This window comes from Equus przewalskii, chromosome 17, assembly GCF_037783145.1.
Source record: "Equus przewalskii isolate Varuska chromosome 17, EquPr2, whole genome shotgun sequence".
Lineage (NCBI taxonomy): Eukaryota > Metazoa > Chordata > Mammalia > Perissodactyla > Equidae > Equus > Equus przewalskii.
Genome location: NC_091847.1, coordinates 75,810,103 through 75,823,416, shown reverse-complemented (window position 1 = coordinate 75,823,416; position 13,314 = coordinate 75,810,103). Strand labels below are relative to the sequence as shown.

The 13,314-nt window shown below is 43.9% G+C and overlaps 1 protein-coding gene across 1 annotated transcript in view; it reads left to right on the top strand.

Annotated features, from left to right (window-relative positions):
• The window catches only part of MPP4 (MAGUK p55 scaffold protein 4), a 36,197-nt gene that overhangs the window by 6,648 nt on the left and 16,235 nt on the right, over nucleotides 1-13,314 (top strand). The window contains exons 5-12 of the mRNA XM_070580747.1: nucleotides 836-967; nucleotides 1,628-1,709; nucleotides 2,872-2,957; nucleotides 4,501-4,572; nucleotides 5,013-5,209; nucleotides 8,121-8,185; nucleotides 10,227-10,244; nucleotides 12,905-12,943. Of these exons, the coding sequence (XP_070436848.1) occupies nucleotides 836-967; nucleotides 1,628-1,709; nucleotides 2,872-2,957; nucleotides 4,501-4,572; nucleotides 5,013-5,209; nucleotides 8,121-8,185; nucleotides 10,227-10,244; nucleotides 12,905-12,943 (691 nt within the window). The remainder of the gene's footprint in view (nucleotides 1-835; nucleotides 968-1,627; nucleotides 1,710-2,871; nucleotides 2,958-4,500; nucleotides 4,573-5,012; nucleotides 5,210-8,120; nucleotides 8,186-10,226; nucleotides 10,245-12,904; nucleotides 12,944-13,314) is intronic.

Below are 13,314 nucleotides of genomic sequence, written 5' to 3'. Positions count from 1 at the left end.
ATTTTAAGTTTTGGGTAAAGTGTGTGAAGGTATTTGGGAAATACTGTATAATGATGATTGACTCCATGAGGGGTGTATGAAGAGCATTTGATTGCAGAACAGAAACCTACCTCATGGTACCTGCAGAGTTTGAGATCAGTTTATCAATAAATTAGAAATTTAAGAGAAAGTCTGCATTTGGAGCAATGGAATTTATGAGTCAAAAATTTTAGTTCACAAGATTGAACCCTAGAGAATTTTCTCTGAGTTCCAACAAAGTTCTGTCCACCAGTCTCAGGCAGGGCTATAGAATGACAACTTCCCCACTCCATGAGGTGAAAATTTGACATGGTGGCCATTAGAAAGAACTCTTGGATCACACCCTACCTCAGGGAACTGCTTTTCCTCATTCTCTTCCACATAGGCCCTTGGGAGTCACTGGCAAACTGAACCAGCGACATGTTTTGATTACTGCCCCGCATTCTACCTTAATTGGGAAAAACATTACAAAAGTTGTTTTGCAGTTCATGGTTATGGGAGCACCACGGATTCCATGGGTTTCTAGGAAATCAGAAAGTGACAGAATACATTTCAGCGGAAATGCAAGGGTATATTACATAAAACTTGGCCTCTCTGTGCCTGGTTTCTTCATCTGTAAAATGTGGACAGTAAATGTACCTGCCTCCCAGAGTTATTGTGAGGATTGAGTTAATTCACATAAATTGCTTAGGACTGTGCCTGGCATGTACAGGTTGGTTGTTGTTTTGGCATGTGTCTTACATAGTTCTTGGTCGCCATCTTCTAGATGGGTGTGTCCTTGGGTGACATTGTTCTCCTTTTCCTTCTCTGCTCCCAGGCCTTGCTCAGTGCCCATGACACTGTGGCTCAGAAAGATTTTGAACCCCTTCTCCCCCCACTGCCAGACAATATCCCTGAGAGTGAGGAAGCAATGAGAATTGTTTGTTTGGTGAAAAACCAACAGCCCCTGGTAAGGAAATCATTTTATCTTTTCATTTAGAATTATACCAGGATTAATTGTGGACCAATTAATTGTGAGCCTAGTAGTTACTTGGGCAATATTCTTGTTTGTGGTCACAGACAGAGTTTGAGGCATTCAGAAAATGAGGGGAATCCACGTTAATAATGGCTGAACTCGTCTTAATGATTTTTGCCTGTGGTTTCAAACACATTACATATTGAAATGTGTCACTAGGAAAGATTTCTGCTTGGTGTTTTTCTCTTTTGAAAGAGTTGTGAGAAATAAGATATATATTTTATTTTATTATTTGGCTCTCTGACATGGACATAGATTTCACTCAATTCCCATGTATTTGCTTAAGTTTTTTTCCTCTATTAATGGTAAGCTAAGTAAGGCATTAATTTGATTTTCTAAGAGTAGTCCCTTTGATTAGGTTGTAGTTGTGGGAGGTTTCTTTATCTTTGGAAGGATCTAAATATTCTTTTATGTCTGTGTGGTTGGATAGAGACCTTGGTAGGCCAAGGTTGAATGGCCTTTCGTTTTTGATGGCATGGTATGGCCCTGGTTGGTATGAATGCCCTCATCTGAAAGACCAGAGCTATGTTGAGAGAAGCCACGAGGAAAACCTCATGTTAGGTAAAAGAGAGATTCTGTTTACTCTCTTCCCAGGGAGCTACCATCAAGCGCCATGAGATGACAGGGGACATCCTCGTGGCCAGAGTCATCCACGGCGGGCTCGTCGAGAGGAGTGGTAAGCTGGAGCAGCAGGATACAAGTGTGACCAGAAAAATAGGAAACCCTTGATGGTCCAGTCTTCTTTCCAGGCAACCGCTGTTTCCTAACTAAGGTTGGGGCTTTAATAAGTTCCATTGCTTGGTTACTAAGAAGGAAGGACTAAATATTCCAGAGAAATCCTGTTCCCTGAGTCCCTCTCGTTCTAGGCACCATATTTACATTCTCATGGCAACCTAACAAGGTGAGTGTTCTGCCATTTTGTAGATGAGGAAACTGAAGCTCAAAGAGATTAGGTAACTAACTAGCTCAAGGTCACAGTTTGAGTCTGGGTTCAAGTCCAGATCAGCCTCACTCTATATTGTCAACTTTAACTCCTCACTTGGTCTTCTGCTTTCAAAAAGGCCCAGCTTGAAATACCTTTGCTTGTCTTTTCTATCAGTAAACCGAATTTCTGTCCTTTCCCTGCTGTGCTTCTGAATCCAGCACTTCTGTACCTGCTGCCCCATGTCCTCACTGCCCATGACCCTGGAACCTGGCCCAGGGGTTACCCCAACATTCTTAGAGTAATTACCCAAAGGATTTCCTTGGTGCTAAGCCCACTGGCCCTTCCTTTGGCCTCAGTTTTATTTTTACTTCTTTAGTACATCTGATGTTGTTGACCACAACTTTCTTGAAATTTTCATCATCCTTGGTTTCTGTTCCATGACCTCATCCTGTGTCTTGTCTCCTCTCTCTGACAGCTCCACCCTTTTACCTCGTATTTCTCAAGTCTTGATCTTAACCCCAAATTTCTCCACATTTTCTCTTTTGAGGAATGCCCCCTTTTTCCTTTATGATTTACTCCTGGCCCTGACATCTTTATTTTTAGTGTTATCTTCTTACCAGTGTTCCAGTTCCCTTTTAAAATATCAGATTAGCAAAAATAAAAATGTCACCATCAGTTACCACCCAGTGTTGGTGAAGAGATGGAAAACGCAATTCGTCTGCACTTTGGTGGTGGTGTGAGTTGAAAAAAGGAAACCAGTTTGCTTTATCATTATTACTGTTATTTCACAATAAATTTTAAAATGTTAGAGCATGCTTGGGTCAGCAAGTTTATTAAATGGCTTTGGGACAGTGCCTCTATTTTTTGCCAATTTCTCTGTACCCTTCTTTGGTTTGTGTTCTTGTTTGCCCAGGCTTGTTATATGCTGGAGACAAACTGGTGGAAGTGAATGGAGTTTCAGTGGAGGGGCTGGACCCTGAGCAAGTGATCCACATTCTGGTAACAGTCTCCTCTTTGCCTTCTTCATGACTCAGCGCAGTGTCACAGCTGAACTGGGCCTGCCCAGTCCACGGTGTGTGCACTGCAATGAGGGGGTTTGCTCCCTCTCAGTAGCTTCCTTTCTGCAGGCCCCCAGACCTTGTCTGTTTCTGTTCACCTCATACTTCTCCCTCCCTTTCCCCCAGAAGATCTGGTGCCTCCTGGGAGCGTTCCCTTCCCAAGCTGCTCTTTCAGCCTCGGGAAGACTGCCAGTTCCGCAGCCCGGGTCCCTCATCACCCTTATCACCTCTGTTGGAAACTGAGCCTGGGGTGGGCAGAGTGAGACTTCAGAGGAGACTCTGAACCTGAGCAAACCACCCTTTGCTCCCCTAACATTTTTATGCAGCTGGAATCCATTTAACAGCTTCCTTGCGGCAGCTTTGGGGTAGGAAAGATGAAATCAGAGGGCAGCATGTGGGGAGGGAGTCATCCTTGTTGGTCCTGCCACTGTCCTTGGTGGTTGGATCTGGGGATTTATGACCTGATTATATGACCCTTTAGTCTCTTAGGTCCCCATTCCCACACTTCAAACCATTGCCTGAATCACAGTCCAGTTGTCAATAGCCAAGCAGCCATCTCCCCCATGCACACTCCAAGTGCGGGGCCTGAGCTCAATTACTATATATTATATAGACTAGTGGTTCTCATACTGGGTTCCTGAGGGAACCCTCTGTTTTCATAGATGTGCCTCAGGGATGGAGATGAGGAGTGGTATTATAAGGCATATACTAAGCACCTACATATTTTTGCATCACTGCTTCAAGATTCTGCATGGTATACAAGATACTGCAAAGGGAGCTTAAAGTCTGTCAATCACAAACACACATGCCTCCATCTCAGCCTTTTGGTGCCAGCCATGGAGCTGCCAGGACAGTGGGATTGTGAAATTCCTGAGAGTGAGTTCGAGGTCTTGTTAATCTCTGCATCTCCAATGCCTGTCACAGTGTATGAGACAGGGAGGTTCTTACCTCCCCCATCAGGCTAAGAGCTTCTGTGTGTCCTACAAATATTTGAGGGCCCCCCTATCCCCGCCATTAGCTTGGAAGCCTGTCAGTCCACCCAGAAGACTTGGGAGTTCCTCATCTTCCCCATCAGACCGGGCTGCCTGGTGCAGGAACAGATGTTTAGGAAATAATTACTGACTGAGGTATGAGGAGGCAAAGTTGGACCAAGAGCTTGTCTCCTTCCCCAGGGCCTGTGGGAAGAAGACTTTGCTGAGTGGGGTGGTCTTAATGGCAGCCAGATGGAGGGTCCCTGGGAGAGACCCGGCATCAGTGTGGGTTTGAGCAGACCAGTCACCCTGGAGCACTGCAGCAGAGCAGAGCTAAATTTCTTTCTAATTTCCTTTCTGGGTAGTGATATGTAGCTGTTGAACACTTGTAGAAGTTCCTCTGGGGGTGTCACCATTAGACCTGGACACAGTGAGCTGTGGCTCCATCTGTCAAACCCTAGCGACCCAGAGAACTCTGTGATTTGTCATTCTTCCCCCTCTGGCGTTTTCTAGGCCATGTCTCGCGGCACAATCATGTTCAAGGTGGTTCCAGTTTCTGATCCTCCTGTTAATTGCCAGAAGATGGTAAGAATTTACTGAGCCTTCATATCACACACAGTAAGTCCTCAGATAACAGTAACAGTGACTAAATACTTTGTATCATACCACTGTCCTTTATAATGTGTTGGACATTTGTTTAATTCTGTATTGCATATTGAAAAATACTGATGACACAAGAGGAAATCAATAGATGAGTACAATAAGAGGAGGTGGGGTACCAAGAAGTTAAGAAGTAACATCAAGAAGAGTGAACATTTAAGCAAAAACTTCTCAGAGCTAAAAGATTCTATTCCCAAAGTCACTTTTTTTCATGGCTCTTAGACTCAGTTCAAGAGAGACATTCTCCTTTTTGGTGAGGATGGAGAGGTAGGAACAGGAGGTGGAAGTGTGGTAGAAAGGGTTTTAAGTCTTGACAGCCATAGGTAAGGGCTCCTCTGATGGTTCCATTGTATATCTCCTGTCAGATGTACGTTCGTGCCATGACTGAGTACTGGCCCCAGGAGGATCCTGCCATCCCCTGCGTGGATGCAGGGTTGCCTTTCCAGAAGGGCGACATCCTCCAGATTGTGGACCAGAATGATGCACTCTGGTGGCAGGCCCGGAAAATCTCAGACCTTGGTACCTGTGCTGGCCTAATCCCGTCTAACCACCTTCTGAAGAGGTAAGAAAAGTCGTCACTCCTGAACTCAGGACCGAGTCATCAGGAAACAAAATGTCTTCTCAGGCTTCTCTTATTGCAGTTAAGAGGAGATAAGGAGAGACAAGCAGATGGATGAACACACACTGGCTTATAAATCCAAATGTCAACTTGTCGATGTGCCCTAAGCATCTTAAATGCCAAGGGGACCAGAATAATCGTGTCAGCTAGAAAAGAGAGTAAAGCACTGGGGAAACTGAATTACACTTTAAAAGGTGGTTCTAACTCCTTCTACTAATCTTTCGAGGCTGAGTTGAAACCTCAGTTACTGAATCCCAACCCACCATCCTCACCTTTGTGCTGTTGAGGTTCAACGAAGTGAGTAAGATAGAAAGAAGACAGAAAGAGGTCCAAGGCTCAGCCAATGTTAAGAGGTCATGAAGAAGAAAAGGAATCAGTAAAGGAGATTGAAAACAAATGACTAATGGACAGGATGAAAATCAAGACAGTATAGTGTCCTGATCAACTGTGTCAGCCGCTGCTGAGAGGACTGGGAACTGACCGCTGGGTTTCCCAATGCAGATCATTGGTGATCTTGATGAAAGCAACTTCGGTGGAGGAGTGAGGCCAAAATCTTAGTAGAATTGGATTTGAAGAAATGGATGACAATGAGCATGGAAAACTCTTTGAGACATTTTGGCATAAAGCAGAGCAGAGCAATGGAAAAATAGCAAGAGGGGAAAGTGCAGCGGTGCAAGAGAACTTCCTTAGATGGGGTAAATAACGCTGGTGAGAATGGTGCAGTGAGAGGGGAAGTTTTTATGATTCAGGAGAAAGAGAAGAGAATTGCTGTTCTTGATGTCCTTGAGCCGGCAGAAGGATATATGATCTATTGTACAAGTAGACAGTTTGGCCTTATGTAGGATCATCGGCAGTTCACCCACAGCAGGAGTGACAGCAGGGAATCCAGGGTATGTGGGTACAGTTGAGGATGGGAGATATGGGGAGAGCATGGAAGTTCTCTTCCAACCACTCTTATTTTCTCAGTGAAATAAGAAGCAGTGTCATAAGCTGAGAGTAAGGGTGGGTATGGAGGGATCGGGAAGGAGAGAGGAGAAAGTTGAAAAGTTTTATGAGGACTGGAGAGCAAACGGATTAGGTCAATATAGTCGGATCAGCATTAAGGGCCCTCTTAAGGTTAATGGTCATACATTTGAAGTGATTCTGGTCAGCTTCCTGGGGGCAGGCCCAGATTAGACAGAGTTGGACCTGGCAGTAAACCAAGGGAAGGCCCAAGGAGCAATTCCAGTGAAGGACTGTGACATTTAAGTTCTTGAAGGAGGGAGGTAAGGGGTAGGGGTCTGTGGATAGCAAGTAAGATCAATGGATTATAGGTCCCAATGGGGTCAACAGATTATTGGGGTTGGGAAGATAGGAAGTGTTGGCAGAAGAAAGGGATGCTGTAAATTGAAATTATGGAGAGATTTCCATTACTGGTACTGAGAAGTTCCAGGGTATTATGTCAGTGGGAAGCAGTGGCTGAAGTAGAATGAGGGAGGGTCTTTGGAAGAGAGCAGATGAGGGAACCAGGCAGTTAGGGGGTTTGGAGGGCATTCATGCGCCTAATGAAATCATCAAGAATTAGTACAAGACAGTGTGGAGGGCAAGAGAGTGAGCAGGAATGATCTGGGGCAGCTCCCAGAAGAGCAGGGGGAATGACATTCAAAGTGAGGGCCTCTAGGGAACACGGAGAGTGGTCTGGGGTCGCCAGGAGAAGCAGGTGCACAGACCAGCTCTAGGCCAGTGGAGGGAAGGCTGCGCTGGCCCAGCTGGCAGAGCCCGTTGCGTGCACCTCATCTCACATCCCGTGTCAGTGAGTCAGGGCGGCAGCCTGCAATCAGCCACGAGGAGGATACTGATGCGAGAGAAATCAGCAGAAGCCACACCTCAGGGCCGCCCTTCCGCCGGAGCTGGTTTTCCAGCACACCCCTGGGAGTGGGAGAGGAGCCAGCCACCTCTTGAAAGGGAGCAGTGTTTGGGGCCGGCCCGGTGGCATAGTGGCTAAGTTTGTGTGCTCTGCTTTGGCTGTCTGGACTTCCCAGGTTCAGATCCTGGGTGCAGACCTACACACTGCTCATCAAATCATGCTGTGGCAGTGTCCCACATACAAAATAGAGGAAGACTGGCACAGATGTTAGCTCAGGGCCACTCCTCCTCAAGCAAAAAGAGGAAGGTTGGCAACAAGTGTTAGCTCAGGGCTAGTCTTCCTCACTAAAGAGAAAGAAAGGGAGCAGTGACCTTAAGAAGACCTGGGTGGGGTGGACGGTGCCTCATAGAGATTAAAAGGCAGAGGAGAAGGGATGACCTGAGCTTTGGGGCCTGACAAGAACAGGGATAAAGGCCTAATGAGATTAGCCCTTATGGTCTCAGGGCAGTAAGTGGTGAGGAGGCTCGGGTATGGGTCTTGCAAGGAGCACACAGAAATGACAGGCTTATCAGATTGGTGCACAAATACAGGACAGTAGAAGGGGTTGAAATTCTTGTGGCTCTAAAGAAAGTGTAGAGCATCAACGGCATGGGAGGGAAAGCAGAACGTGCCGTGGAAATTCCAAGACCAGCTGAAGCAGGCTAGCGTGGGAGAGGCAGGGGGCATGGCTCGTTTACTGAAGCCCTGTGGTCTCTGAACTGGTGGTCAGAAGCCAGATTTTCAGTCTTAGTCGGTGTTGCTCGGAAAACATCCTGTCAGGCAGGAACAAATGATAAGAAAGGTTGTGCATTTGGAGAATGTATTTGACAATGTGTTTGGAGAAGAAATCTTCCTTTTTACTTGGGTGGAAGGCGGCAGAATTCCAAGAAACCTTCTGGCCTGGATCTGTTTCACCTGAGTTAACCTGAGTTGATTTTTTTTTCTCATGGTGTATTTCTTTTTGCATAGGAAGCAGCGGGAGTTCTGGTGGTCTCAGCCATACCAGCCTCACACCCACCTGAAGTCAACCATATGTGAGTGTGCCGAAACCTCAAACCCAGCATGTGCATCATCGGGAAGGCTGCTGCCTCTCCCAGGGCTGGCTTCCTGCCCAGGAGAGGATCTTTAAATGTCGCCACTGCCCCATAGAACCTCCTGGCAGCTGTCTGAAATCCTACACTAGACATTCATTCCTTTGGATTTGAAAGAGTTTTCAGTTTATGAAAATGCAACTGTTCCTGTGTTGGGGACACCTTCAGTGACAGCTCCCCACCCTGAAGCCCCTCCAGATCCCTGCAGCTAGCATATACATTATAACCTACCGGCAGGCACAGCAGGATGCGTGCCACGCACAGATCCCTGCAGCTAGCATATACATTATAACCTACCGGCAGGCACGACCCTTCATCTGGGTTCTGTTTAGAGGGGCTAAATGTCACACTGTTCAAAAGCTCTGATTAACAGCTGTGTGTGCCTTTGATGAATAAACCTGGAACTGAATTGCTGCTTAAGGAATGTAATTTGTTTGCTAGACAGTATTATGCAAACAGCAGTGTGGGAATGGTTAGGAAAGGGCTCGATGGTGGCGAATGCTTGTGACCAGCTTCCTGCCTTCATAAAGGGCGCTGTGGCTTGCAGAGCCCACTGGAACCTGCTGAGTCAGGCCCTTCCAAAATGGCCCTTGGGCAGCACCCCTGCCAAAGGAGTTAATGAAGGAGGTGAGGCGCCAGGAGGAGGGAGAGGGGCTGGAAGGGCCTAAAGCAGATAACAGCATCGACAGATTTGCCGTGGCAAGTCCTCACCCGCTTTATTTCTCACTGCTCTAAGACGAAAATGATTTTCTCTTGAAAAGATCTGATGACAACTATAGAGACATTTTTGAAAGCAAACACTCTTACGAGTCCTTCACACTGACAGTACTTTCACACTACCTTCCAGCTATGGAAACGTATTTTATATAGTGATTACTAGTAACAGCTGCGATACATCGTTTTATCTTTTTTTTAACTTAACATTTTATCAGAAACGTTTGTATATCAGATAAACATGATATAATCTTCATAGAGATATTGTAGTTATTTTCCCTGTGTTTTAGAAAAGTTTGTTTACCAAACCAGATTGAAGTACTTCTTTAACTCATTTTCCTATTTCATTTATCAAAGGCACATGGCAATGTTAATTAAGCTTCTAATCAGTATCTGATAATAGTATGACCACTGGTTGACTTCTCATTTGCTCATGTAGCCTAAGGGCCATTTATATTAGACTTTCGGAAAAGACCATCCTGAAAATAGATTGTAGCCCCGTATTATTATCCTCACAAATCTCTAAGTCCAGGAACCCCAGAGTTAGTTGGAGCCGCCTTCTTAAAGGGTCACCTCTCCCAGGGATGTTTCTGATGGAGCACAGTCATTTTCTAAACTGTTAGGTCATTTCTTTTGTTTTTAATTGTTGGATGTGATGCTGCAAGGAATGTTATTTTGTATTTTTCTGCTCTGCTTAAATGTTACCATACAAAAAATAATCTCAGGAGCAGGTTACTGGCTCAAGAGGTATTGGCAACTTTATTAATGGAGAGTTATTGAAAGAAAAGAGTTATTGAGAAATTCCAGGCCTATGTTAGTTTACAGATGATCATTAAAAAGTTATTTCCCGAAGACGCACTTGTAGTTGGCAGCCCTCTACCTGGCCCTCCCTCCCTTCTCTCTCTCTTTCTCTTTCTTTCTTTCCTTTCTTCCATTCAAGATTTGAGTTCCTCAAATATGCTGAACTAAGCATATTAATTCAGAAATCAATAGAACGCGACCCTTATAGATCTTATTGGGATGGAAGGGAGTAGGATTTGCCAGAAGCAACTAGATCCCATTTCCAACAAGGCTCATAAATGTATCAGTTTCTATAGGATATTCCCTTATCATTTTGTTACTACGTCTCCACTGAATTTCTAGAGAATAATTTTGTCACTTTGCTTTCCTTACTGTAAGTAAATTAATCTGAGAAACTATAGCATAAACTATTGTGCTCTCTTTCTCTTCTTTTTTTTTCCGCCTGCTTCAATCGTTCATCTGTACTCAGCGATTTCTATAGATGAAGGTAAGAAATAGTATTTGGAAAAAAAAAAAACTCATCTCCAAAGTCTCCTAGAAATTTCTTTTGGTTTTCTGAATTCAATTCAGTTCAGCTATTTATTAAGCTCTTCCTATGTATCTAGTAGTGTACTAGTCACTAATAAACTAATTTATTAAAATGTGTCAGTCAAAAGAATGTACTCACAGTGTAATTGTCCTAACACTGAGAGGAATAAAAGAAAAGAGAGCCAATATTTATAGGCAGCCCAGAGTCTAACACGGCACAGGGTAAGAACTCAATAGAAGTTGTGAAACTGATCTCCTGTTTGATTTCAATTGCTTTATGCACAATGTCTAAAAATAACCCTGTAAGGAAATCATTATTGTTCACATTTTATGGATGAAAAGATTGAGGTTCAGAGAAAGAATGAACATTGTCAGAAGTTGCAAGCAGTATAGTCTGGACTGAAGTTTCTGTCTGTCTGAAGGGCCCTGCACCAAGGGCAAATGGGACCTCCAGTTATTACCCCTCCCTTTCTCCATGTCCAGACACCCAGATGACTCCTCATGATGTCACACACACACACACACACACACACACTCACTCACAAAATCTAGAAGGCAAGTTGCTGTCTGTCTGCTTGTGGAAAGGTTGGAGAAGAGAGAAGAGCAGTCCCCTTGGTCCGCCCACATTTCATCCCTGAAGCTGGAAAGGGGAAGGGAGGAAGGGTGCATGGGCAGGTCTTTGCAGGGGGCTGGGTCTATGTGGTCTTGGTGGGTAACAAGCCCCCTGTCTTAGTCCACTCGTGCTGCCATAACAAAATACCACAGGCTGGGGGGCTTCAACAGTAGGTTCTTATTCCTCATGGTTCTGGAGGCTGGAAGTCCAAGATCCAGGTTCTGGCAGGGTTGGTTTCTGGGAGACTTCTCTTCCTGGCTTGGAGATGGCTGCCTTCTCTGGGTGCTCATGTGCCTTTCCTCTGTGAATGTGGGGTAGGAGGAAGGGAGGGGAAGAGAGAGAGAGATCAGTTCGATGTCTCCTCCTCTTATAAGGCCACCAATCCTTTTGGATTAGGGCCCCAACTTTATGACCTCATTTAATCTTAATTACCTCCTTAAAGACCCCATCTCCAAATACAGTCATACTGGGGGCTAGGGCTTCAACATAGGAATTTTGGGAGGATACAGATCAGTGTGTAGCACTCATCCTAGCCCATCGTGTGGAGCTGTTGATTTTGAGGGAGCAAATCAGTGGCTCTCTGAGATCCCAGAGTACCTATTAGAAAAATCAGGGCTACTCGTGCTGTTAATGGAGAATTACCCCTGGCCTCTGTAAAACAGAAATGACAATTGTAGATTTTGTTTGCCTTAAAAAAACCCATAACCCTATAGGTATATCCTAGGAACTAGTGAATTCCCTGTTGTTATAAATTACTGATCTGGAAAATAATCTCTAAGTGAACTTAAGGAATTGAATAACTGCGAAATCCTCAGCCAGGTGACTTGTTGTCTGTGCTCCTATCTCTATAAAACAGTGTTATTTCATACAATTTTTCATGTTGCACCTTTTACTTAAAAAACATTAATTAATGACGTGGTCCTTGAGGTGGTGATAAGTTTGTTATATTACTTTATAATATTATAGCTTGTTATACTATAATAATACTTTACTATAATTTGTACTTTTGGAACATATGTAAGACTTATTTATTGAACTACTATTTATTGATCTCCTGGGAAGTGCTGGGCACTGTGCAAGGCACCAGATGTACAGTGCTGAAAGAAAAGAAATTATTTTTTCAGAACATACATTCAAATCAACTATTTGATATTAAAAGAACAATTCAATTTAATAAATAATTTCTCGTGTACCTACTATGTGCAAGACTGTTCTATGCTCTATAAAATATGTAAAAATTAGTGAGACAGTTTCCACTTTCAGGGAGCTAAGAGGATGAATAAGGCAAACACCCAATGATGATATTACAAGGCAGAGTAGCTGTGCATCAGAGAATTCAAGGAGTAGGAAAAAAATGCTGTGCAGTTCATGGCAGAGGTGTTCATTTGGATTAGTGCTGGAGACAGACCTTGAAGATTACAGTCAAAGGGAACAGCATAAGCAAAGGTGCAGAGGAAGAAGTGAGGTCTACGCTAGAGGGGGTGTAAGACATGTGAAGGAGCAAAGTGGACAAGAGTTCAAAGTTGGGCTTGGGTCATGTTACTAAAGTGTTTTGAGTATTAGGATGAATACTTTTAAAAGTTGTATTCTTTTATTCTCTTATATGTACTTAAGCTAAAGGTAAAAATCATTAACAGTAATGAGCACTTACCATATGCCTGAGCTTTCCGTGCATTATCTCAATTAATCCTATCCTACATGGTAGATATTACTACTGTCCCCATTATAGATAGAAAACCAAGGCTTAGAGGTAACCTAATTTGTCCAGCATTCAAAACCCTATGCTTTTGAATTCTAACCCTTTTATGTTGTGTAGCCGCCCATATCATACATTTTCATTAGTATAATAGAGTCCTTTTTATCTCTACAAGTGAGCAATAGTCGTACGAGTAACATTATTATAGGGTGGTCTGAGTTTTATTGACATAAGGCTGTGCGTAGGGAGTTTTGTTTGTGATGCTAACACATTTTAAGTTTTATTTTTCCCTTTCTATGCTCTTTTATAGAAGATGACATGAAGATTGACGAGAAATGTGTGGAAGCAGGTAGCGTTTCTTCTTGGTCAGTTGACCACGAGTAGAAACATGAAGCCTCTCAGCTGTAGATTTTCTGAAGCAGAGTCAGCCAAAGGGGCCACAGGCCTTGCCTCTGGAGGAAGCGTGTAAAATGAATGCTGTCCACTGTCCTTTTCCTGTGCTTCTGGCATTTGGAAGGGAAGCACAGCTGTGGGAATGTCTCCAGGCTCCAAACCATCTTCTAGAAAGTGCTCTAGAAAGCAATATTTTGGACATGATCGCAGGAACACGTGGTAGCACACAGGTGTTACATTCAGGTGGAACATCTGGAAATAATCATGCTCTTGGTGAAATACTACAAAATATTGAGATATCAAATTTTTTAAAAAGCAAAATATATA